Source organism: Mytilus trossulus, chromosome 3 (assembly GCF_036588685.1).
Source record: "Mytilus trossulus isolate FHL-02 chromosome 3, PNRI_Mtr1.1.1.hap1, whole genome shotgun sequence".
Taxonomy (NCBI): domain Eukaryota; kingdom Metazoa; phylum Mollusca; class Bivalvia; order Mytilida; family Mytilidae; genus Mytilus; species Mytilus trossulus.
In genome coordinates, this window is record NC_086375.1 from 41959723 (window position 1) to 41986305 (window position 26583).

General features: G+C 32.6%; 1 protein-coding gene across 1 annotated transcript; it reads right to left on the minus strand.

Moving 5' to 3' along the window:
- Positions 1-1372: 1372 nt before the first annotated feature.
- Positions 1373-26166, minus strand: LOC134710792 (collagen alpha-1(XII) chain-like). Its single transcript, XM_063571190.1, has 6 exons — positions 26060-26166; positions 25365-25928; positions 24888-24947; positions 6054-6152; positions 4152-4721; positions 1373-1561 (listed from the first exon to the last, which is right to left on the minus strand). The coding sequence occupies exons 1-6, from the start codon at positions 26124-26126 to the stop codon at positions 1524-1526; spliced, it is 1398 nt and encodes a 465-aa protein (XP_063427260.1). The 5' UTR covers positions 26127-26166; the 3' UTR covers positions 1373-1523.
- Positions 26167-26583: the final 417 nt, after the last annotated feature.

Genomic DNA, 26583 nt, shown 5'->3' on the forward strand with positions numbered 1-26583 from the left:
ATCACTTGTTCTTATGTATTTTTATCTTTTTTTAACTATGCACGAAATAGTCATTTTAGGTCAGATACGTATATTTCATTATGTTTAAGACGTCATAGTGACATCATAAAGTACTTTTCTGCACTAGAGTTTCCACATATAATCAGCTAGTTCGTTTATCAATACATTTAACATAGTTTTGAAAGGATTAGATAAGTTTACTTTTTTCAGTAAACTTCAGTGACTTATTAATTGATTTGCAGCATTCCTCCTTCTTTTTCAATCGAACTTAGTTTCTACTTGTTTTTCTTCAAATCAATGCAAACTTTGCGTATAAGTGTTTGCAGTGATATCAATTAGTTGTAAACTGCGCTCTGATATCATGTATCTTTCTTTTCAAACCCTGACAGCATGTGTCTGTCCAGAGTAAAACAGATATCTTGCTCAGTCTGGGATCAAGTCAGAATTATAGACAAATATTACCCACAGAAACGTAAAGTGTATTTGTCATCATATCAAATATTCTAATTCTTCATTTTATTATATATTTCAGATCCGACTTCATATTGTCAGAATATATCAGCCCTGTTATTAATGATATGGTCATTTTCAGTTCATTTTCTGTTCATATGATATATTTGTTAATTATTCGGAACACATTTTTCTACAATCATGTGTGTCCTTCAATGGTTTTAATCGATTTGCAATGTCTTTCTCACTGTTTGATTCGAGAACAACTAGTGTGTCTTATTTAAACGAAACATGTGTCTGTTGTTAGAGTAACAAACTGTAAGCGTGATTTTCTATGATGAAGTTTGATTACAATCACTGGGTCGATGCAACTTCTGGTTTAGAAAGTACCATTATCAAAGTAGATAGTCTAAAATATCAACACGATTGTTATTTTCAGAAGTTTTTCTGCTTTAATTATTCAAAACTCTAAGGGGTTTCTTTACGCCTAACATAGAGGTCCTTAGCCGTGGATTTTGCACAACTTTTCGGATATTTTTGTTTTTCCTTTATTACATTTTATTACCTTTCTAACTGTTTTGATTCAAGCGTCACTCATACGTCTCAAGTAGACGAAACGTTTTCAACTGGTTGAGCAAATTATAAGCTTTGCATTTTTGGGGATGTTTTATATTCGCTGGGTCGATGACAATGATAGTGTCAAAAGTCAGTCATAATAAGTAAACTATTTATTTACAATTAAAGAGTTCTCTTTCTTTACTCCTCTACAATAATTACAAAAGTCAAGTATGCCTGTCATAAAAAAAAAATATCCAACCAAAACTGGGGGTAAACTTATAGCTCCAAAATAGTTAACAGGTTCCTGCCTAACTTGTAACTCCCGGCATGGTACTAATACAAGTTTAAAATTATGTGTGTGCACTATTTTGTCTGAATACATGCAGCAAAGGTATTGCTCAATTCTTTTGATCAGGTTTTATAACAACACTTTAAGTTTTTTTTCTATTTAATTTAAATCATTAAAAACGTTACAGTAGTCTTTACCATTTACTGCTGCCGTCTTAATGATTTATTCATCCAAACATCCACTGCAGTGAAGGTGTTGTGATAACTACAATGCAGATTTTTATACATTATTTTAGTATAAAATAGCAGAACTGTATTTTTTTCTCTAGTTCTTGGTATTATCAACACATCACATTGACTTTGTTCAAAGTTTGCTAGGTAAAACCTTCAAAATCTATATTTTAATATAGTGTCAAATGTAATCACATGTATCAATTATTAACATCATTAACCTCATTCTCAATTTTTTTTCTCCTTAAAATAATATCAGTTTGTACTTAATGACATTGACAATGAACACGTAACAGAATAATATTTAATTCGGCTCACTTCTTGGATTTTCACTTTTTAGGGAATGTAATGTATTAGAATGTAGCACGTGATTGTTTTACTCGTATAACCTTTTTGATTTACACAATCCTAAAATAAAATGATAGATAATTTACCTTTATCGCTGGCTACGAAACGACGTAAGGTATAGTGACCTGATATATTAAATTTAACTTTTAAGACGATTTAAAACATCACTGTCGTCAACGTGATGATCGTAACTGCAATTACGATCATCCCAATATGGCGGACACAAATATAGAGGTATTTCAGAAGGCTGATTTCTCCACTTTAACAGATTATTTTCATCTTTTTTTTATAGCAAGAAAAATCTTTATATGCATTGCCATTGTATGTGCTTTTCATAAATTATAGAAAAACAACCAGAAGAACGAAAATCGAGATTAAAAAAATAACGATGATGATCGTAACTTGGACTTGTTTTTATGAAAAGATGATCGTAACTTAAACTTTACGAATGTTTTTCTTTTCACTAAATGAACACCCTACTTAGCAGTCACAATAAAATAAATGTTATGATTTTAAAATTAAACAAAGAATAAATGAAAACCGCTATTCTAAAAAGAAATGACACAAGGGGGATTAGCAGACTTATATGCAAATGTCCTCAATATTTTTTTCTTATGAGTAATTTAGTTAACATTCAACATATATTAACGTTGATATGAAGTTTATATTAATATCATTCTCATGATACAGTTTAAGAATTCAGACCAAAACTTTCACGGAATAAAGTAAAGGAAGGCATGAAGTTACACTATTTTTGATGACTTTCTATCGGTTTTAAATTGTTGCCTGCATGGTCTTGTTTTTTCTTAATCAAACCAGGAACATATATAGTAATACTGTTCCCAGATCAAATTATGACTATTAAACATTGGTAGACTACAGAGGTGGACTTAGAGGGAGGGTCATGGTGGTCGCGTCACCTTTTTGTGGGGGAAATTTGGTTGATTGTAAAGGGAATCAATAAAGCATGACTGTAGCGGGTCTTCTCTTAGGCAGCCAGTCCCCCATCGTTTTATGAAAATCTCTGGATACACCACTGGACTACTTTTGCATATATTTGCCATGGGTGGGCTATTTATGTAAAGAAGGAAAAGTTGAAATAGATGGTACATTTATACACGTTCATATTAAATTTTTCAAGCTTTAAATTCTTACATTTATACGGTATATGACATGTATTATTGAAGTTAGTCGGGAAGTTGTTTTAAGCCAAACAGGGATCTACCATTTGATTTTTAAATGGGGTGATGAAATTTGGAAAAAGGCAGGACATGCGATTTCAGTAAAAAAAAAAAAAAGGCCGGATGAACATCTTGACCAAACAAAAAGGCAGTATGACAATTAATGTAAAATAAAATCAGGATGAAAAAATCAGGACTGAATAGAATAAAAATAAAAAAAGCAGGATAGAGATTTCAACATAAAAAATGCCGGACAAAATTATTCATCCTAGTCCCACCTCAAATTAAAATCAAATAGTAGCTCCCTTTATTAACGGTTTCATTGGTTTTTTGGTCATTGAACATATATAATTACACTTCTTAATGCTTTATTTTTTCATTCTTTCCTTTTAAAATCGTAAATATGTTAATGAAAGGAACTATAAAGTCAGAATTCCAAAAAGATACCAGATCGTCGAAAGGTTCTATTGTCCCTATAAAGTGTAAGGGGAAAAAATGGAATAAAAAACATCCAATAAAAACAAACTGGTCATTAATATGAACTGTGCAAAACCTTATTCAAATAAACATTTGAAATCAATATAAAACATTTTAATATTGAACTAGATAACTCTGTGATCGTTCCTCACAATATCTGCTGATAACGTACATTTGTTCGCATACTAGACAGCTTTATTTGTCCTTATCTATAAGAAAATGCTTCTTTGGAACAGACAGTTACGATCATCTTAAGTATAAGTTACGATCATCGTTGATAAAAATCAATAAAAGTTACGATCATCATCGTGATTTTTTGTATGTCGATTTTCATTCTTCTTGTTCCTTTTCCCTCCTGTCCGAAAAAATATTTCAATGGCAGTACTTATAAAGATTTTCATTGACATAATACAAATCTGAAAACAAGCTGCTAAAGTGAAGAAATCAGCCTTATAAAATTTTCCTATATTTATGTCCGCCATATTGGGATGACTGCAGTTACGATCATCACGTTGACGCCAGTGAAACATGGTCAAGAGCAAACAGAATATCAACAAATTATGTGTTTTACATACACATGACTTATAACCGTCTCGTTTATAATACGTTATAATTTACCGTCATTATTGCAGGACAATGCATGGATGGTTTTTTGTATGCCTAGAAGTTTGCTAAAATCTGTGACTTGAAAAACATATCCTGGAACGGATGCCATGTTTGTGAGTTCCTCTTTGTTAGCGCCTCTCCCAATGCCAACGCTTATAACTTGAATATGTTTTTCTTTATAAATGTATGCCTGTTTTGCGGTATTTAATGGATTTCCTGACACACCATCTGTCAAAATAACCAATACATCTTTCGCATCTGATCGATCTCCGGCACTTGGAACAAAAACTTTACTGAGTATGAACTGAAGGGCTATATCAGTATTTGTCAGCTGACCAGTGTATGGTATTCCTTTCACGGCGTTTCGTATAGATTGTGTATTATTATACTGGTTTAGTTTTATTCGTAGATACGTTGTGCTGTCGAACGTTACAACGCCTACTTGTACGTGGTCTGGATCTATGGTAAAGTTGGACAATATCGTTGAAACGAACTCTAGTTCTTTCTTGAAGTTTGTTGCGCCCACGCTACCAGATGCATCAACGAGAAAAACAATGTCTGCTTTTTCTACACATCCTATAGCTACAAGAATTCTTTTAGTTTGAATTTTGTCGATTATATGGAATAGTATGGGTTTTGGCATATTGAAGAAGAAGTAATCGTAAAAATAACAATGAAATCAAAATCAAAATTCAAAAATACCAGATGGTAGTTCTGGTTATCTAAAGATGTATGGGTGTCAGAATCAAAATGCAATCGAGCAAAAATTTACAAACGTGTTATCTTGTTTGGTAATTCTTTATCCGAAAAAAAAACTTTCCATAATATCATGTTGTTCGACTGGGAGAAACAAATCATATTGGCATCATATATCACTATTTCATTTCCCAAGTATAGTACGTTGCGTTAAAAAAAAATTGCATCGTACATGTTTACCAATTGTAAAATATGACATTTAACATGATTTGTACTTGGTGCTAAGAATTAATAATCCTTCTTGAAAGCCCGAGCTTACGACCGCTTTGTAATACATTCGTTATGTTAAATCTTGAGGTTTTCTTAGTAGTTAACTGCTTATTTGTTCGTTTTCTCGTGTTTTGTTTTGTTTTGTGTTTGCCATGGTGTTCTGTTTTTCTTTGATTTTTGAGGTTCTAATATCTCTTTGATAGTGTTTGTATCTTTTTAGCAGTTACATTTGAAATCGTGATATTAAAACTGTTACAGTCGATTAAGAGAAGATATTTTGTATACGACGATGAGACAAAAATGCAACAAAATAAATAAACTGAAAACATCTTAAGATGGTACCCAAAACTTTCACTTAAATAAATTTGGCTCGTTTAATTTTCATAAAATTTTACAAAGAATTTACTTTGACCCTTTGACAAAATGTAAAAATATCAAAAGAATTAACAAACCATTTTATAAGAAAAATTATACTGGTTATAAAGCAGTTTGACAAACACTGATTGTGGTCATTGTGAAGCTTGATATTCCCTTAACAACACAACGTAATTAAAACGTTAAGCTGAGTTTACAGACTTATCTCCCTGTAGTGTTAGGTACCACCGTAAAAGGGGGGGGGGGGTCAGTCTTTAATAGCAGACGTGTTTAGACACGAGAAGACAATCTTTTAATCGTCTCGATTCTAAACCAAACATGTCAAACGTGATAAGATAAATAAAAACAAAAATTAAAAATCTTCTAATAACATGCTTACAAATAAACACTCTTATCGCACTAACTTTATCTTTGTAGTTTCTGGTTCTCAGTCACACACGCACTAGTTAAAAGTCAGAATTCTAATATGCTTCCCTGTGGGATGTTACTTTTTGTGTTTGCATCCATTAATCAATCTCTACAGCAAAAAAAAATGTATTTTTCAAAATTTAAAAATGGAATAAATCTACTCACCTTGAACTACAAGTAGCGTTTTAACTACGAAAAAAAGGAAAGCAACAATGAGTAACTTCATTGTTATTGTTATGACAATTGATCTGACCAAATTATGATCTTATCTATGCGACCTGGAATTTAACCTTTGTGTCAATGGGTCAATCTGCAAATACTAGAAAACAATTTAAGAATTAGATTATGCAAACTGAATATGGTGACAATCCTCACATGCCTTATCAAGGAGGAAAACACTTAAACAAGTCATAATTTACTTTCTATTAAAACTATCAAACAAAGAAATACATATTAGCATGAAAAATTAAATATATTTCATGTAAAATAATGTTGATGTTAGTTTTAAGAGGCTAAAACATCATAAAAAACTATTTCGTCGAACGAAATGGAGACCGCTTTCGGAGTTTCAAGCCAGCACGAAAAAATATAATACATTAAATTAAGGCGACAGTAGAGAACTATACCTGTAATTTCATGTTGTTTTCAAAAGAATATTTTGTTTCTTAAAATCATTGAAAAGTTGTATTTTAAAATGTATTTTAGTTACTAGAATAATTCAATTAACCAATAAAAACAAATAAATCGTTAAAATTGTTAAAATACATTTTGACTGTTTTTCAAGTTTGTTTTTGAAGACATTTATAAAACTCGAACAGAATGATTTTGTTAAAAAGTACTAATAGTTTCGTTCAGTAAATACAATACTTAGAATTGTATTGTTTTAATAGAAATAATTATACATTGAATATAATTACTAGAATAGTGTTCGCATACAGTTTACATACCCGTAAAAGTTGTGGTTTAAAGTTTTTAAAAGCCAAAAGATACTGTTTAGAAACATCTGATCTGGTTTGTTATTGCAAATGATATTCAAAAATCCTTTTTCATTGAAAGAAGGTGTAATGTAATAACCTTTCATCAGATCAAGCAATGAAAATCCTCTTATCTTAATGTTTTGTTTGTTTAAAAACCAACCTATCCATTAATCAGCTGCTGAAGGTCAGCATACCGAGCATTAGAACCATTTAGAAATCCATAATTGGTTACCTTTCTTATTTGCCAAAACATTTCTGATTTATTCGGTTAAGGGCATTTCCAACAGTTTATTTATGACGATGAGAATTTTTCCCTTTAAGAAACATACCTTCGTGTGCCACTTTTCTTTAGTAAAATGAGGTCGAAATTTCAGATATTTGCTTAAAATTCGAATTTGTGGACGTACTTTACCTCCCACTGTGACAGAAATGCATAACTTTTTAGTTTTAAAAAATAACCACAAACTGTTTTTTTGTTAAATTATTTATAAGTTCTCCTTTAAATTAGTATTCTATAATTATTTGAAACATTTTGTTTAGAAAGTACTTAAATTTATCAAATGTTCATAAATGTATAAAAAAAAAACGTCATGTTTTGCTGCATATTTATCAAATTAAAAAAAAATGCAACATTGACTTTTTCATGAAATTTGAAACAAATTATCTTCATACGTAAGCAAACCGAATGTCATTTTTAAAAATAGGGGTCCATGAACTCGTAAAGGTAAATCAGTTTGAATGGGGAAAATCATTCGAAAATCTTTTCCTCAGATATGTCACAGTTTGACGTCGCGAAAATAACATTTTACGTTAGCAACGTTAATACCTTCCCTGTACCTGTAACATATCTCTTAAAGGGAGCTCCAGACATGAACATACCAATTGCCATTTTCACGAATCGTTTTAACAGTCATTGGGACTTGTAATCAATGTCATGAGTCAACACTCTTTTTTTCGAAACATCTTTGAGTTGTAATTAAGCTGCATCATCATGTGTTTCACGATTCATTGTCTTGGGACACAAGGTTCAATTTTCTGAATTTCCACAATAGATGTTCGTTATTTACTCTTTGAATTGTGTCGCATTTTGTTTTTTCATTCTTGTTTTATCTATATGGTATTGGTTTTTTTTATCACAATTGATGGTTAAACAGTTAACATTGTCAGTAGTTGTTTACATTTTTTTCATTTTCGTCTTAAATAGATAGTGGTCTCATTGGCAATGAATTAATCACATCTCTCTTTTTAATGCAATTTTGTTTGACTATCATAAGGGTACTGTTAATTTGGAATGACACTTGTTTTCTCCAAGATTGAGCAGTTGGGTATGTTTGTCTTTATATCAATCAACATATTAATGATCTTTTCTTTATTTAACATCTCTCAGTTCCAATTCTACATCTAAAGATTTTTCGTCCTTGAACACCTCTGGTGAATCTCCGACAGCTCTGTGTTTATGTATACTAGAACACACCCGTGATATCGCGGGTCCGTGACTGAATTAAGGTATATAACTATGCGCAAGCCTTATTTTAGTATTAGTATTGTCATCTGATAAAGTCATGCCGATTATAAGATACACAGTTTTTCTCTGCTTTCAAATCTTTCTGTTTGAACCCGTCGAACTGGAACTTATCAATTATTGGTAACATTAATTATTTGGAAAACAAAAGGTCATGGAATTGAGTTTTTTTTAATCAACAACATTGTCCTATATTAGTTATAAATAAAGATGAATGCTTTGATTCGCTGTTTTACGTCATGTATGCCCACTAACAAATTGAAAACTGTTCCTCATTTTTTTGTCTTGTTATCTAAGAAAGTCTTACTGATTAAAATACTACAATAGGTAGCTATTTGACAATTTAGTAGTGTCAACCCTGTGATTATGACCCGTGTATATAGCATATTAACCCTGAATACACCGTTTGGTGGTGCGCCTGTCAGATGCGGAACGTACAGATTAGGTAATAGGTAACAGGTGAATATACTATTGGTATCGATATCGGACTCGACCCGGAACTTCTTAATTATTGGCAATATTAATTACGTGGAAAACAAAAGGGCCTGGAGTGGTGTAATTTTCAATCTACACCTTTGTACTATTATTTTAGTGATATATAAAGTTGAATTCTTTGATTCGTCGTTTTTACGTGATGACGGCTGAAAAATTGGACTTCGTAATTTAAGTATTATATAGATGATTATTATTACAATGGGGTATTTTTTAATCAACAGACTTGTCCTATATTAGTTATAAATAAAGTTGAATAATTCTTTGATTCGCTGTTTAACGTCATACCCGCTGACAAATTGAAAACTTAGTCCAGATTTTTAGTATTCGTATAGTTAACCTCTTAGAAAGTCTTACTGATTAAAATACTACAATAGGTAACAATTTGACAATTTAGTAGTATCAACCCTGTGATTATGACCCGTGTATATAGCATATCAATCCTGAATACACCGTTTGGTGGTGCGCCTGTCAGATGCGGAGCGTACAGATACGGTAATAGGTAACAGGTGACTATACTATTGGTATCGGTATCGGACTCGACCCGGAACTTCTTAATTATTGGCAATATTAATTACGTGGAAAACAAAAGGACCTGGAGTGATGTAATTTTTAATCTACACTTTTGTACTATATTAGTTGTATATAAAGTTGAATTCTTTGATTCGTCGATTTTACGTGATGACGTTGACAATTTGGACCTCGTCTTTTTAGTATTATAGATATGTCTGTGTCTTGATTTCTTGTTATTGGGAACAAGTGTGGACACAGATGAGTGTGGATAGTATGTTTGGATGTTTGACAGTGTCTAATGACAATAAAGTTCTATGTTTTTCCTATATGGTGTTAATAACTGTGTTGCACGGTGACAACCGATCTGAGCATTAGGAGTGTTATTTATTTGATATTTTTTTATGTTCAATACAGACATGGGGAGACAGTAATTACATTAGTTACCAAATGATTATGATAGAACATGTTCTACATCTTTGGTTTTGGATACATTTTGTAGCTTGGAGAGCAATTGTTAATTTCTGTGTCGATTTGGTCTCTTGTGGAGAATTGTCTCATTGGCAATCATACCTCATCTTTTTTTATATGTATTTGCTTACTATTGGTATGGTTCTATTTACATTACTTTGTGGTGGATCGTCAGTATCATTAGTAAATTTTTTTGTTAAAATGTTGAATTTCTTCCTCAGATTAGAATACATTTATTGGTTTTAAGTAATGACAATGGCTTATGTCTGACTTGATTATTGGGGCTAAATAAGATAGGAAGTAAACCTCTGTGCTGATTTATATCAATTCTTTATATCTCCTCCAAAGCTGGTCGAAGCAAAGACAAATTTTGACCAATATAAAAATGATTTCACCAAAAGAACCTTTGTGAGCATGCTTCAAAGACTCATAACTGCTCCAAAAGTAATCTGATCGAATTTGAAGCATGTCAAGCAGATATCATCAACATCTACTTAATAAGTCTTAATATGTCTAAATACCTAAAAAGCTATTTAGTACTCAAAAGGTATTGCAAAATTATTCCTTTTCATTTTTTGTTTTGTTATATGGATACAAATATAAGTGATACATGTACCAATACAGTATTTGTTGTGGTATGCAAGTGTAGTAATTAACATTTACTGTAACCATGTTAATTCACACAAATCAAGAAATAACAAATGAATGGGACAGATACTCCACAGCTTTATACGACTGCAGAAGTGGAAACCTGAACGGTTGGGGCTAGTATGGACACAACATTCAAGCTGGATAAAAGCTCTGAATTTGGATTGTGGTTAAATAGTTGACACAACATAGGTTTCTGACACAGATTCAATGTGGTTTAAGGCCTAAATTAAATATTTTTTGTTTCCCCAATCCCGACCCTGCCAAGCCAGGTGTGGATAGGTAGGTAGGGAAATAATTTTATTTTTCCAAAAAGCTTGAATATGATCGGACGATCCGGCAAGCCTGAAAATCCAAAATGAATAAAATAATATTTCACTTAGTTTTGACAATAAAATTTTAAGAGTAGCACCAATTTTGAAGGGTCGGTCAGGATTGGGGAAACAAACAATATTTTATTTAAGGCCTAAGAACTTCAACTTAATTTTTTTTTAAATTGGACATTTACCTATTTTGGTCCAATATCCAAAATCTAAATACATGGTTAAAAACAGAATATCATAGAACCCGAAGAATTCAATTTTTGATGAAATCAAATAATGTTTAATTTTAGACCCTTTAGACCTCCATGTGGACCAATTTGATAACCGGGGCCCAAATTAGGCAAATATTAAAAATCTAAATACACAGTTTAGATTCGGCATATTGAAGAACCCCATGTATTCAATTTTTGTTGAAATGAAACCAAGTTCAATTTTTGTCCCTTTGGATCTTAATGTAGACCAATTTGAAAACGGGACAATACTGTGCAATTGAATATTCCTGGCTATTGGCAATACTGTGCAATTGAAAATTTCTTGCTATTGCGCAATATTGTGCAATTAGATATTTCTTGCTATTGTGCAATACAATGCAATTAAAAATTTCTTGCTATTGCACAATACTGTGCAATTGGAGATTTCATGCTATTGTGCAATACTGTGCAATTGAACATTTCTTGCTATTGAACAATACTGTGCAATTAAAGATTTCTTGCTATTGCAGAATACTGTGCAATTGAAAATTTCTTGCTATTGCACAATACTTGGTATAATAATTTTTGACCCCGATTGGGACCAACTTGAAAACTGGGCCCATAATCAAAAATCTCAGTACATGTTAAGACTCACCATATCAAAGAACCCCAAAAATTCAATTTTTGTTAAAATCAAACTAAGTTTAATTTTGGACCCATTGGACCTTAATGTAGATCAATTTAAAAACAGGACAAAAAATTAAGAATCTTAACACGGTTAGATTTGGCATATCAAAGAAGCACAATAATTCATTTTTTTGATGAAAGCAAACAAAGTTTAATTTTGGCCCCTTATTCCTTGGGACCAAAACTTCCAAAAATAATCCAAACCTTCCTTTTGTGGTCATAAACCTTTAAAGATTTCTATTAACTTATGGTAAAGGTATTGTTAAAAAAACCAAGAAAAATGCTTATTTGGGACCTGTTTTTGGTTCCTAAATCCTATACTGTTGGGACTAAAACTACCAAAATCTATTCCAACCCTCCTTGTGTGGCCATAGACCTTATGTTAAAATATCAAAGATTTCTGTTTACTAATACTTGAGTTATAGAGCAAAAACCATGAACAATGCTAATTTGGGCTTTTATTCCTAAACTGTTGAGACCAAAATAACCAAAATCAATCACAGCCTTCCTTTCATGGTCATAAACCTTGTGTCTAAATTTCATATATTTCTATTGACTTTTACTTAAGTTAGAGTGCGAAAACCAAATGTCTTTGGATGAAGATGATGACGCCAACGTGATACCAATGTACAACCAAAAAGTTTTCAATTTTTGCGGTCGTATAAAAATGATCTCAAATCAAATTTCTAATGGAGTTTGCAACAAAAATTATTCAACTACTCATTTTAATAAAACATAAAGTATTAAAATATAAATGTCATACAGTCATGGTGATAATGCCCCCGCTAGCATATAACGTTAAAAAGGTACATAAAGTGAAGCTGCCAAAAATTTAACTTAAACTGAGTTTAGAGGGAATAAGCATTATATACATATTTCACTAAATTTAGTTGAGACAAACTTGAGAAATTTTTCCATTTGTGAAAGGGCATAACCCTAGAATGATAATCAAAGTACTTGTAATCACTGAATGGCTATTAAAGACTGCTTAAATTTATCAGTTGGTAGTAAAGTGAATTTTGCATTGTATATTGTATATACATGTATAGCATTATTTTAAGTTGATTCAACTACTATTCTGGACAGAGAAATCTAAACTCCAATTTTTAAAGAAGATTTCATAAAGCATTGGTTTAAGGTAATTCAAAAACCATTCTGGACAAAGAAATAACACCAATTTATTGTCTGGAATTTACAAAAATGTTTGTTTTTGGCCCTTAATTCCTAGACTGTTTGCCCCATAACCCACAAAATAGACCTCAACCTTCTACTTATGGTATTCAATATTATGGTACAATTTCAGAACAATTGAAATACTTATACACAACTTTTTGTACGGACACTAGATTAATGCTTGTTTTGGTCACCTTTGGAACCCTTATTCCTAAACCTTAGGGACTATATATATAACCCCCCCAAAACAATCCCAAGCTTCTTTTTATGATTATAAATATTACTGTGGATTCACAATTATTCTTTGGATACCAATTTTCGTGGCTGTCGTGGGTAGAGTCTAACCACAAAATTAAATGTTCAACGATTAACAAATTTTCTATAGGCTTGTATGCAGATTTCGGCAAAACCACGAAATTAAATATCCACAAAAATGCAAATTTTCTTTCATCCACGAAAATTGGTACCCACGAAAATAAATGAATCCACAGTATGTTATAATTTTAAAGCTTCCTTTTTACTTATACTGAAGTTATTATCTGGAAACCATCCGTCTTGGGAAGACGACGACAGGATACCTACATTTATTTCAACTGCAAAAATTTCTGTGGTTGTTTAAAAATTTCAAACATGTACAATGAAATATTGTTTTAGAAATTGATAAGCCTAGATATGCCTTATAATTTTTCCCAGCATAGTTGAAGGACCATTTACACTCAGAACCGAGTCATCAGTAGGCAGCTAGTACAGATGTATTAAAACAACCTAGCATCATATTGCTAGAAGTGGTAGTAGCATTCTCGGGTAAATTTGTTCTTTTTTTTATAATATGTTTGGTTCAAATCAAAATAGAATGCTTTTATCTCCCTAATACTTACATTGTAAATAGAGATGATACTACTTTGACAAATCCTTGTACATGAGAGTTTTCTGTCAAATCTTTATTTCACAAAGAATGATTTGCATAACAATGAACTGAGCTCAAAGCAAAGTATTCAATAATACACTTAGACAAAGAGCTAAATTCAGTGATATACTTTGTACTACAGGTCCTTCATTAACATCCATCGACCAAAACCACATCTCAAAAACATTCCATACTACATGGTTGGATTCAGAAGTCCTGAAAAAGACATGATTTTTTTTGTCATATTTTAGCTACATGGTTGGATTCAGAAGTCCTGAAAAAGACATGATTTTTTTTATCATATTTTAAGTATATATACACAGGTTAAAACTTTCTTGTGGTACAATCATTCCGTATCTAGCAACTATCAATTTGCTTCATGCACACATTGATATGTGTTGAGTTTACCTCTGTTGGAAATAAGAACACACAAACCTCCACCTAATTTTAGTCAACGGACAAAACATTAAAAACTATAAAATATTATCTAAGACTTGTCAGTGTCTATTTACCATTGCTACTGAATCAGTGATATATGTACACATAATTATGTACATGCAAGACTAAAAGAACTAAAAAAATCGAAACAATATATATCTTAATTATTTCAAATGCATGTACATGAAATAATATTAATCTTTAAAATTCACCATATTGTTCCCTTTTTTATCTTCTGTTCGATACTGTATATCCAGTGGCGGATTCAGAAATTTTCTAAAGTGGGGGCCCACTGACTGACCTAAGAGGGGGCTCGCTCCAGTCACGATTCAGTGATTCCCTATATAAGCAACCAATTTTTTTCTCAAATAGCAGGGGCCCGCCCCCCCTAAATGATAAATCCGTCTCTGATATCAACCTCTAGATGTCTTTCAATTACATTCAGTTTAGTGTGGGTTGATGTTTGATTGTTGTACATGTTACAATGAGCAAAGCCCATACCTCAGTCAGCTATAAAAGGCCCTGATAAGACAATGTAAAACAATTCAAACGAGAAAACTAACATGTCTGTTTAAGGTTACATCATCAAAATATGTAGGGTAGGTAGGTAGGTCTGTATTTTCTTTTTATTATTTTTTGCGCCATGATTTTGAATTGTGTGGTCCGTCTTGCATGGTCCGAGTTGTCCATGGGCAGGAGTTCCCCTATTTATAATAATTGGATTATTTCTTACGACGGCAATAAAATGGCTTAGGGTGGAATCTCAAAATAGGATCGGTCAGGTACCCGTAAACAAACATATTTTTTTGGCCTTACCAAGAGCACCATTGAAATATATACAAATCGCAGATCGGATACGCATCAACTATGTAAGACCTAATTTCAACACCCCTAAACAGTGAATATTTTTATCGCAAACAGTAGAATTTTATTACATAATCTGAAAGATGAAACCTTGAACTTCACAGGAAAAATACTCCCATTGCTGGGAAAAATCATTTAAAAAAGTATCAGTTCAATATGTAAAGCCATTATTATAGCATTTTTTCAACTAAAATAGAATTTTCAGCTAAATGATAGCATCAAAGGCATACACCTTGCTACTTAAAAGTAGCAAAAAGTGTGTTTTTTTTTTTTTTAAATGTACATGTACTAAATAAAAGATATCATTTAAATCTATTTGTTTTAAGTTTTGAAAAACTACAAAATCCCAATTTGTGACTAAACCTTGCAAACTGAATTTTCTACTAAAAAAAAGTGATTTAAAAATCACTTATTTCAGTAAGTCCCCTGCATGACTGAACATGGCAATTTATGAGCTGCCATTTTATCACACCAAAACAGACAGATAAACAAAAAAAATGACAATTGTAGGATAAGTTTCTGTAAAATATGATAAAATCATGTTTTTAAATAAATGAATAATACCAAATAGATACACCAAAATTTAAAGCACATTTACAGGAGGGATATACACAATCATTGCTAAACTATACATTTCATACTCTATGCATTTCAGAGGCGGATTAAGGGCCCGGGCCAGGGCAGGGGGGGCCAGGGTTGGTTGCTTATATAGGGAATCACTGAAGCGTGACTGGAGCAAGCCCCCTCTTATGTCAGTCAGTGGGCCCCCACTTATGGAAATTCCTGGATCCACCACTGCATTTATAAATAAATATTGGTTTAAAAAAAGAAATATTGATGTGTATGGCAGTATGACTATCATGCTTATTCCAAATTGATGGTAAATTCCATGTCAGCATTGTATTTTGGGAATTCCCAGGTAAAGGCCAAGTCTAAATTAATACAGCTGCTTCATCTATACTATAGCTGTCTGTAAATATATTCTTCCAATCAAGGCAAACTCAGCTGAGTACGGTGTATAAAAATACACTGAATATCCTCCACCAGTATTTACATGCGTATAGTAAATCCGTTAAAGAGTAAACCCCTCCTATCCCCCCTCATTAAATGCATCAAGAATTTCAGGGCTGTAATGTAGTCATTTATACACACCAAAATTGTACAAAAAACTTAAGTCATGTTTCAGTATACCAAATTATCATGAAATTGAGCTGTTTCCTTCAACATATACAAATATGTAGAAATTATGTACATCGTTTTCATTAAGATACCAGATATGACTAAACATGTAAACAACCCCTGAACTACAATGTTATATGGAATCGTCCATAATGTAAACCCCTAATATACAATGTTGTATGGAATCGTCCAGGCGAAAGACAGAATTCGCGAATACACGGTTTCCGCTGTTAATGCCAGTGTTATCATGACTGACATTAGGGGATGAAATGCATAAAGATGACTATATAATAAACAGCTGATAAAGTCTATTCAATAGTAACTTTTTTGTTCGTTGAAATGTGTGGGATTGTGCAGCACGTGTCATCATGACATGTGTCCCTTCGCGGCCTTCAGTTTAGATTATAGACTAGAAAAGAGACTAAATGCGTACAAACCTGATGTCAAATGAAGATATACGGAATTTAAATAACGTTGATCCTTTAAATGTACGAAACACAGACACGTATGACAATTGTTCACATAAAATAGATAGTAAAATTTTCCAAATGAACGTCCATTAAAATTAAGTCTCTGATGAATAATTCCCGCGCAAATGTCATGGAATAGACCAAAACGAATTTTCGGTGTGTGTTGTCATTAAAACATTCGGGTCAATGAACACAGTTATATTAAATATATAAATATGTTGACTATATTTATATTGGTTTTTCAGAAAAGTGACTTTACCATATTTTTTTTGTGGCAAACAACGGTAAATAGCCTATATCATCTTGACATGACATATGAAAACCCCTTAAGCATAATGGTGTGTGTATGGAATAGTCCATGGAATTGTCCAAACCGATACAGGTGAAATACGTAGAATAATATTGCTGTGTCTATTGTGGACACAGCAATTAAATCAGATTTAAGATCCTTATGAGCCCGTAGTAAAGTAAAAAAACTGTAAAAAGCCTTATTTAATAAAATTTGCTCGATTAACCTTGAAGTGAAGACTAATAAAAATTTGCGTGTATAGTGAACCCCCTAAATAAAATAATACTGTGTTCTAGACCACTTCCCCTTTCGGTGATCTACAGAAATGATTTTTTACTATATAGTATGTTAACTAGTGTGGGATCAACTCCAGACTACAAGGCCAGTCAACAACATGGTCTACACCTGTTATAGTTCTAATTGATTTTTTAGCCAGTATGATGGAACATAAAGCAACTGTCGGAAAACTTTGAACGTAGAAATCTCTCGATAATATTTACTGGACAGGCATCACACAGTAGATATGTTTGATCGTTTGAATCATACAAGAAAACAGTTCCGATGGGTCAGTTACTGACAGTTCTCAATGTTTGAATTGCTGAGTATATACTGACGGATGAAAGATTAATACACCATCGCTTTTCCACTTTTAGCCTTTGTTATATAGGCACTTTTAAAACAATATGTAACTTTGTCTTTGTTCCAAATAAAAAATACTTGGCTTGGGTAAAGCTTTCCCCGTCAAATACTACAGAAGTCACATAATATTTCAGTGCATATCATATACTAACCATCCCTGGGAGTTTACCAATTAAATGTTCACCCTTTATTTTCCTGTTTACAAGCTGTAGAACATGGTAAGATGTAGCAAATAATAATGATTACTATAATAGTAGTCGATATTTCTCGTTACATTGAAGACCTGTTGGTGACCTTCCGCTGTTGTTTTTTCTATGGTCGGGTTGTTGTGTCTTTGATACATTCCCCATTTACATTCTCAATTTTATAACTACAACAGAAACATGTCACTAAAATGTAACATACGCAGAAACGAACAATAATAAAACAATGACCATTTCCAAAAAATGGTTGGTTGAACCTGGTTTTGTGGCTAGCCAAACCTTGCACTTTTATGGTAATGTTAAATATAACACTAAAACGACACCATTAGATACAGTACAAATACAAGAACATTCAGGACAAATAAACAATACAGTATAGTACCTTTCGACAACGAAATAAAAGGAAACGGAAGTGAACAAAAAATAAACGACAATGGAACACACGCAGAAACAAACTATACAATAAAAACACTTGGTAGTATTTATATATGTCTGATAATTTTTATAATATCTACAACTGCATTCAATTATATACTTCATGTCTAAACGTGCATAAAAAAGACTCTTCTATATCCATATGTGCCCATAGATGAGTGAAAAAATGTCATAGAAATACATTGAGGAACCTGAATTCTCAATAAGGGGAGATTAGATAGACACTAAAATACAAAAATGTTCAGCCATAAGCTCCAATACTATAAGAGACGAGAAATACATCAAAGGAGAAATTAAAACTCACGAATCGAAAACAAACTGACAATACCACGGTTAAAAACAACAAACGATGAAAAGACAAACAGCACTAAAAGTCCATTAAATATAACATATATGAGGGAGACGGGTTAATATGAGGGAAACCTTGTTTCCGAATCCCTTAGTATTATTGTACCGCTGAATTTAAATATGTATGACATGTACATGATTTTTTGAAATAAAATATGTTTAAAGTAAATATAACATGAAAACTTAGACTGATAAGCAAGAACCCAATATAAATACTGTGGGGGATCACAGGTCATCTAGAAGGGTACCCAGATCCTGCTCAACATGTTGCACCCGTCGTGTTTATCAGGATAGTGCAAACCCGATAATAATTCTAATTCAGTCGCATTCAAGGAAAAGAGGACGAAATTGTGGCTACGACAACTGGAACATATATGTCGTCATCTATGAAACAGTTATTCAATTCCGGTCAACCAACTCGTTTTGGCGTCCGTAAAATTTTCGAAGAGATTATTTCAACTTTATTTCGTGAATCTCAAGGTTTTATAGCTGCCTTGTAAGTAGCAACCCCTATCAGAGAAAACATGATAGTAGGTGCAACCCCTGGAATATCGTATCAATTTGAATATTACACAATAGAAATGGGAAGTTCACAATTGAGAAGCTGAAATCATCTCATGTGTCGTAAACTTTTGTTCTCAACAAACCTTCATTGTGAATTTTTGGACGTAAGTCACAATATGAGACAAGTTCGATGGGATAGAATTTTAAAAATTATCACCTAATTTTGAATTATTATAAAGCTACTATTCAGCAAAAACGTGAACATTTTACGACATTTTCTAAATCAAGTCTATTTATTTATTCATTTGACCATTCATTCATCCATTCACTAATTTTGTTCTGTATACTTCATTGTTTAGCTATCCAATAAACCATTGAAGAGAAGGCGTCGTAATTGCTGAAATAAAGAAAATGAAAAATGTGAACTTATTTGCGTTAACTTAGAGTAAAGGGTTTTGAGAAGAGTTTGCATACAGCTGCGGTATGATAAACTTGAATTGAAAATTAGAAAAACGTACGTATACATTATTAATCTCTTGTTTTCTGAAATATCCTTGAATGAATTCTTTCAAAATAGCTGTACAATTGTATAGAAAACTCGACATAAATTCGGAGAAAAACTTTCTTAATGTAGTCTTGTAAAATCATCAATTTGATAAGTAAATTTCCCTTGTATTGGTGTTGAATATTAATAGGATATCTGACTGCAATTTATTCTATGTATAAACCCAACTGTTGGCTTCTTGGTAGAGAAAAACTTTTAAAAAAACGTCACCTTCCAATGACAAGATTTTACGCTTTTTTCCAAGTTTTGTGGTATCTTTAAATATAAATTCGGTTTGGTCATTATTTATCATCATTGAAACGTAAATGTTTCAAGTACTGTATGCAAAAACTATATGCACTTGTTGTAGGGAAAGAACTTTTAAAGATCACAACTCGATACTTTTTCAGTTTTACGTGCCAAACTGTCTCCCAACAGACAAGCATTCCTAGAATTTATGTCATACTCTATCGTAAAAGGTATACAACATTTGTTGATAGATTTAACAGTCGATCATGGATATGTGATTCGGAGTGGCTATTTGTCCGGCTAGCCGGACGAATAGTGCCAGGGCTATTTGTCCGGTCATTGAAATGCGCATGTCATATAATGTACGTTCGGAAGTGCGTGTAACATTATCTTCAGTAGTCTCGATCATCCAGCCGCTTTATTTTTTAAAGTAGAGCGTCTGGATGACAAGTGATATAAAAATGGTAATTTATGACATTCGGAATAGTATCGGATTTTTTAGCTTGCATTTAAAGATTATGTCCAAGACGAATAACCAAGAAGTTGGTTATTGACTTCGGAAGAAATTATATTACGATAATACTATTGAAAAGCCCGAGTGTACCGATTGTTGTTTAAAGCTATTTATATTTTTCTGTGACGACATACAAGTCGTGGAAAACACCAGACAGCATGGCTTCCATCACCGCAAAGGAAAATAACAGCACATCAAACTTTGGTAAGATATAATCATGATACAACAACAAAAAATGGTAATTTTTTTTTTAATACAACCTGAAACACCGAGTAGTTATATTCTTTCATGTATGTCCGTGCTACGCAAGCAAGTTAATAATATAATAATAAATGGCAATTTTTGTATTGACTGGGACCACTCGAACAGTCGTGTGTACGCTATAAATACATTTTGTGGTTGATTTGTATTATCTTTAACTTTATAAATACTTTATTGAAAGTGCTATGAAATATGAACTTCGTCCAGGATAAGTTTGTGGTATCTGTCTGCCTTGTATGATGGAGTTCGCATTTTGATATGTGTAAAAAAAAAAAAGGGGGGGGAGGAATGATGCGCAATGTTGTACACATTTAAAAGACGGAACGCAATCCAAAACCATTAGCAGAAGAAAACCAAACAAAGTATATCTAGAAGATGCCAATTTGAACATACACCAAACGGTGTAAATGATTTGTGCTCGATTTTTTTTAAACAAATGCATTTAGCTTATACAAACATTTAAGAAGGGGGCTAAGAAGTGGGACACGTTGTTATAAAAAGTAATTTAAATATACTGTTAGTAAACAAAGTCTGGACTGGTCAACTGGACAATACTTTTTTTGTACTTTTAAAAGGCATTTTTTCCACACTAAAAAAAATCATAAAAGAATACATGCAATGTTGTCGGTGAATATATACCAATTGGATTTCTAAACCTTAAAATAAAACCATGGCATGAGGAAAACACTGAAAATTTGATTTAATGCAAAACAATAGACCCAGCATCAATGAAAGGAGGTCTCAATGAGGCAACACCCGGTGACTGATCTCTTACCAAAAGTAGAGATCAACATAGTTAAGAAGACATACTGTTGACTTAAACAAAAGTTGAGAATAAAAGTACCAAAAGGTCAACATTATACAAATAAGAAGATGTGGTATGAATACCAATGAAACAGTTATCCACCCCAAGTTCAAACAAGGTGGATGTGAGCACTTATAGGCAACGGTATGGCCTTCAACAATAATAAAAGTTCATGCATGATTTTGATAGTGAATACAGACAGGGAATGTGTCAAAGAGACATCAACCCGACAAAAGAACAGGAAACAACCCAATGCCACCAATGGGTTGTGTCATCAACACAGCGAGATAATCTTGCATGTCGTAGCAGGATTCAGCTTGCACCAAGACATTTTAAAATGTATATTTATATAATGATGTTTTTCCAAACATTTTGTTTTTCATATATGCTATACTGGTGACCAAAACTTAATATGATTTTAACATTTACTTTCTTTTGTAGAAAAACCAATGAAGATTTCTGGACACAGATATTATGTGTAAAATGTGAAGAATTAAAAAAAAATGTATAATACTTGAATTTTCATTGTATCATAAACAGCTCCAATTTTATAAGAAAAAAAGATTCAAAGATTTGTTTTGAATTACTGAAGCTGCCAGCAATCATTATAATCACAGTATAAACATTATTCTGACAGCAACCATAAAGCGAAAAAAGGCACACAGACATTCATTAAGTAAATAAAACAAAAATCAAGAAGCACATTGTTGTCAGATATGTCGGAAAAATTAAACAAATCAAAAATCATATAAGAAATTTTACAGTTTTCACGTTTGAATTGTATCTCATTTACATGTCTGGCCCTTCTCAGTTATTTATATGGTATGGAGTTTTCTTAATATTGAAGGCCCAGCAGTGATTATATTTGCGAACATCCATGTCATTTGAACTTTGCTAGGTTGTTGCCTCATCAGCAATCATACCAATCTACTTATTTTATATAAAGGTTCACATGTACAGGAGAATTTTTGTGAAGCTGCCCTTCAATACATGATGGATATTGGAATCAAATTCGTATTACGTGTGAACTCAGCATAATAGTTTGTAGTAGGAGAATACACTTTTCAGTTGTTGTTTTTTACAAGTTATGCAGTATGGGACAAATCCCATTCCATCTTTTCCATGTGATTGATTCAAACATGCATTCAAAGAGTATTAAATTGGGTTTCATGAATGACTGGTTAACTTATGTATTTCTTCATGGACACGGAGACTGACAAAGTGGTATTGTGTGAAGATTGGTCCCTAAATGTTTTCTTCCCAAAAGGATAAGCCGATATAGATTATTGTGAAACATTCAGACTATTCTGTCGTTTGCAATTTTAAGATCAGTTAACTTGTAAATAAAAAGTTGGCTCATTGTATGATCTCACTGATCTGCCAGTAATAAGTTGTAATGGAGGATTTTTTACATTGAAATCTTAGTATTTGTATGAGTTGTTTTTTTCTTTCCATAAACGTAACTTGATGTGTGCTTTTCCAGTTAGGTAAGTGCGTCAGATATCTGAAAGATTATATAAAAAGAAAAGCATAAATTATAACAAGGATTTACAGAAATAAGAATAACGAGACAAAACTAAGAAAAAAGGGGGAAAATAAAGAATACGGACTAATGTGGATACAATATAGATTAATATACCGATTGTTGGTTGCTTATAACGTCAAGTGGAAAATATTTCATAGAACATCTAGTGTATGCTATAATACAAAAATATAGAAAAATGACATTTTATAGTATGAAGATAAGAGAATATTAAACGTGGTGTATTATAATATACAAAAAAGATTGATTTTGGGTTGCTTGGTTATCGTCTTGTGGTAAATATTGGTATCAAATGTTCAGGACTGAAAATATGACAATAAATATAAAGATGAGGTCCTAGATTATAGGCCGTTCGGGATACATGTCGGAGAAACTATAACTCGCCAGAAAATTAGGATATATTGTATGGCTTTATGTACCACGGTCCACCTAAACGGATCCCTGGGCTCTCTTAGCGCATAGCGGAGCGTGATTCCCCCTATACACAAACAGTGGCTGATCCAGACCTTGTTATAATGAGGGAACTCTACAGTCATGCTACATTGTTTCTTAATATAATCAACCAAATTGTTCCCACGAAAAAAAATTCTGCAAGTTGGGAAAAAATAGGGTTAACTACAAAATGTCAGTTTTGATAATCACATAACTTTTATACATGTAACGTTACACTGTTTACTGTTTGTAATCATTGTTTTTTTTTTTAAATAGAATGGTGATACCGGAAGTGCTATTTATAGATATGTTCTATATTTAACTATTTGTTACGCCCCCTATAAATATCTGACCAGTCCGGTTAATCACCCCAGACGCTATATTTAAATATGCGTCTGGGTTATCGAGACTATATCTTCAGTAGCACCAAGGGGCGCGTGTAATCTGATCACTGATTTTAAATTTTAAGATCATGGCTGAAATATTTGTGATAAATTATGCAGTTTTCGGAATGGAACACGATATTATGAACTTCCAAGAATGATATAATCTTATGAAAGGGACTCTAAAACATTGAAATCACAAGGAAAATGGGAAATAAAAGATAATTATTGTCCGGCTAGCCGGACGAATAGTGCCAGGGCTATTCGTCCGGTCATTGAAATGCGCATGTCATATAATGTACGTTCGGAAGTGCGTGTAACATTATCTTCAGTAGCACCAAGGGGCGCGTGTAATCTGATCACTGATTTTAAATTTTAAGATCATGGCTGAAATATTTGTGATAAATTATGCAGTTTTCGGAATGGAACACGATATTATGAACTTCCAAGAATGATATAATCTTATGAAAGGGACTCTAAAACATTGAAATCACAAGGAAAATGGGAAATAAAAGATAATTATATATAATTGATCGGAGAATTAGTTTTACAAAATTATTCGATTCGCTACAATTGTGTACAGGTGGAAAAGTTGTTCAAAGCAAGTGTAGTTGAAAAAGGGCCTTTACAATTGCAGGTCTAACTGAATGAAATTTAGCTTAGTTATAATCCAAAAATGAGTCTTGCAAGACAAGAAAAGAAAAGAGAAATTTTAGGAAAAGGAGCACACTGTGACACCCGATCCCATCGCGTAAATAAAATATAAAAAACAGTGTTTTTACTCTTTGTGCGTGTGTGTGTGGGGGGGGGGGGGGGCAATAATTTTGTGACAAAATCCTTTACGATAACTTAAAATTTACGAGTCAAACACTAACCAAGCTAGTAAATTCTTTTCTCTTTTTATATAAAAAATATGGGATATATATGATTTTATTCTAATTATTCGTTATCCACATTGGACTATATACTAGTATGAAGAAAACAACAATTTCAATTACCAGTAGCAAGATTAGGCCCTAACACTAAAGGTATCAAACATGTGCTACCCCCTGGTGATGCTGAAGATAATATTACACGAACACACAAATATTATAGTGACATGCGCATTGTATTGGCCGGACAAATAGTCCTGGTACTATTCGTCCGGCTAGCCGGACAAATAGCAACTGCCTATGTGATTTATACCAAAATCTAGCTCTTACAGAAACCGTTACGATATAGAGTTAGGAACCTTTATGTATATGTCAATGCGTTTTACATTAGTTATTTGGTTTTGAAAGTAGACCTGGTAAATTAATTAAAAAGTAGTCAAGACTCTGATTGTGTATTGCTGACGCCTTGCATAGTGTGCATGCTTCGTCTACTAATTTTATTTTGTTATTTGACGATTGCATAGTGAGCTATAGGTTAAATGTCTATTATTTTCAAAAATGATACAACAGTTTCAGAATAAATGAAAATAAAATTAATATTACCATCAGTATTGCATGCTAAAGCCTTAATAGTTGCTTGTAGTGTCGCAAGTTTTGAGAAATCGTGGACATTAAAAACGTATTCAGGAATAGAAGCCATGTCTGTTAACTCATCTTTGTTTGTATTTCCTCCAATACCCACACTAATAACTTGGATATGTTTCTCTTTAAAGAAATAGGCCTGTTTTGCAGTATTTGCTGGATTTCTGGAAACTCCATCCGTCAAGACAACAAGGACATCTTTAGCATTAGGTCGGTCACCAGCTTGTGGGACAAAAACTTTGGTAAAAACAAATTGCAGTGCTACATCTGTACTAGTTCCTTGACTTGTATATGGAATTTTCATAATAGCATCCTGAATTGTTGCCGTCTCGTTATATTGTCCTATCTTTAGGCGTAGATAAGCCTGGGAATCGAAAGTTACTACCCCTATATGGACATAATCAGAGCCTATCGTCAGGTTTCCAACCATTTCCGATGCAAATTCGAGTTCCTTTTTGAAATTAGCGGGCCGAACACTACCCGACGCATCTATGAGAAAAACGATATCGGCTTTTTCGACACAACCTGCAAGACAGATGACAACATTATTTGTTTTTCATGCGTAAAAGGAACTTTTAACATAGTCTTATTTGCAACCGATCGACAAACAAACCGTAGAATATATATCAGATTGTTTATTTTATTTATTAACTCACCTTCAACGCATACATGTAAGCAACTTAGAATTGACCAAACTAACACAACAGAAATAAATAAATCCATATTTGTTTGTCATAAATATATACATATACATAAAAGTCTTATCTATTATATAATCAATGTCCAAAGAAATCGTGACTTTAAATTTTCAAATAATTTTAGAAACTGCATGCATATCTGATCATATCTCTTGTTATGCATTTATATATTACATATCCTCTGATAATATAATTGATTACTTGTTTCATGCCACGTACTCGACTTAGGGACTTATCATTTTTACCTGGGAGGGGTGGGGCTGGTCATTTTGAAATCAAACATACAAAATTTATTGATCTCCCCATAATATTATATTTCACTATTTTTATTTGACACCCCCCCCCCCCCCCCCCCCCCCCCCCCCAGTAAAAACATTAAAAAAAATATCTATCCTCTTTTTGCTTGTTAATTTAGTGATCAAAGTAAGTGAAATACATGTATAACGACTGACTTATTTCGATTATGAAGCACCTATGCAGCT

Bases quoted from the DNA above. Each gene is read 5' to 3' on its own strand.
- LOC134710792 (XM_063571190.1), bottom strand. From the start codon at position 26,126: ATGGATTTATTTATTTCTGTTGTGTTAGTTTGGTCAATTCTAAGTTGC. The intron at 6,153-24,887 runs GTAATTGAAATT...CGCATAGATAAG, and splicing joins AGGGCCTAATCTTGCTACTG to ATCATAATTTGGTCAGATCA. The intron at 4,722-6,053 runs GTGAGTAGATTT...GAATTCTTGTAG, and splicing joins AACGCTACTTGTAGTTCAAG to CTATAGGATGTGTAGAAAAA.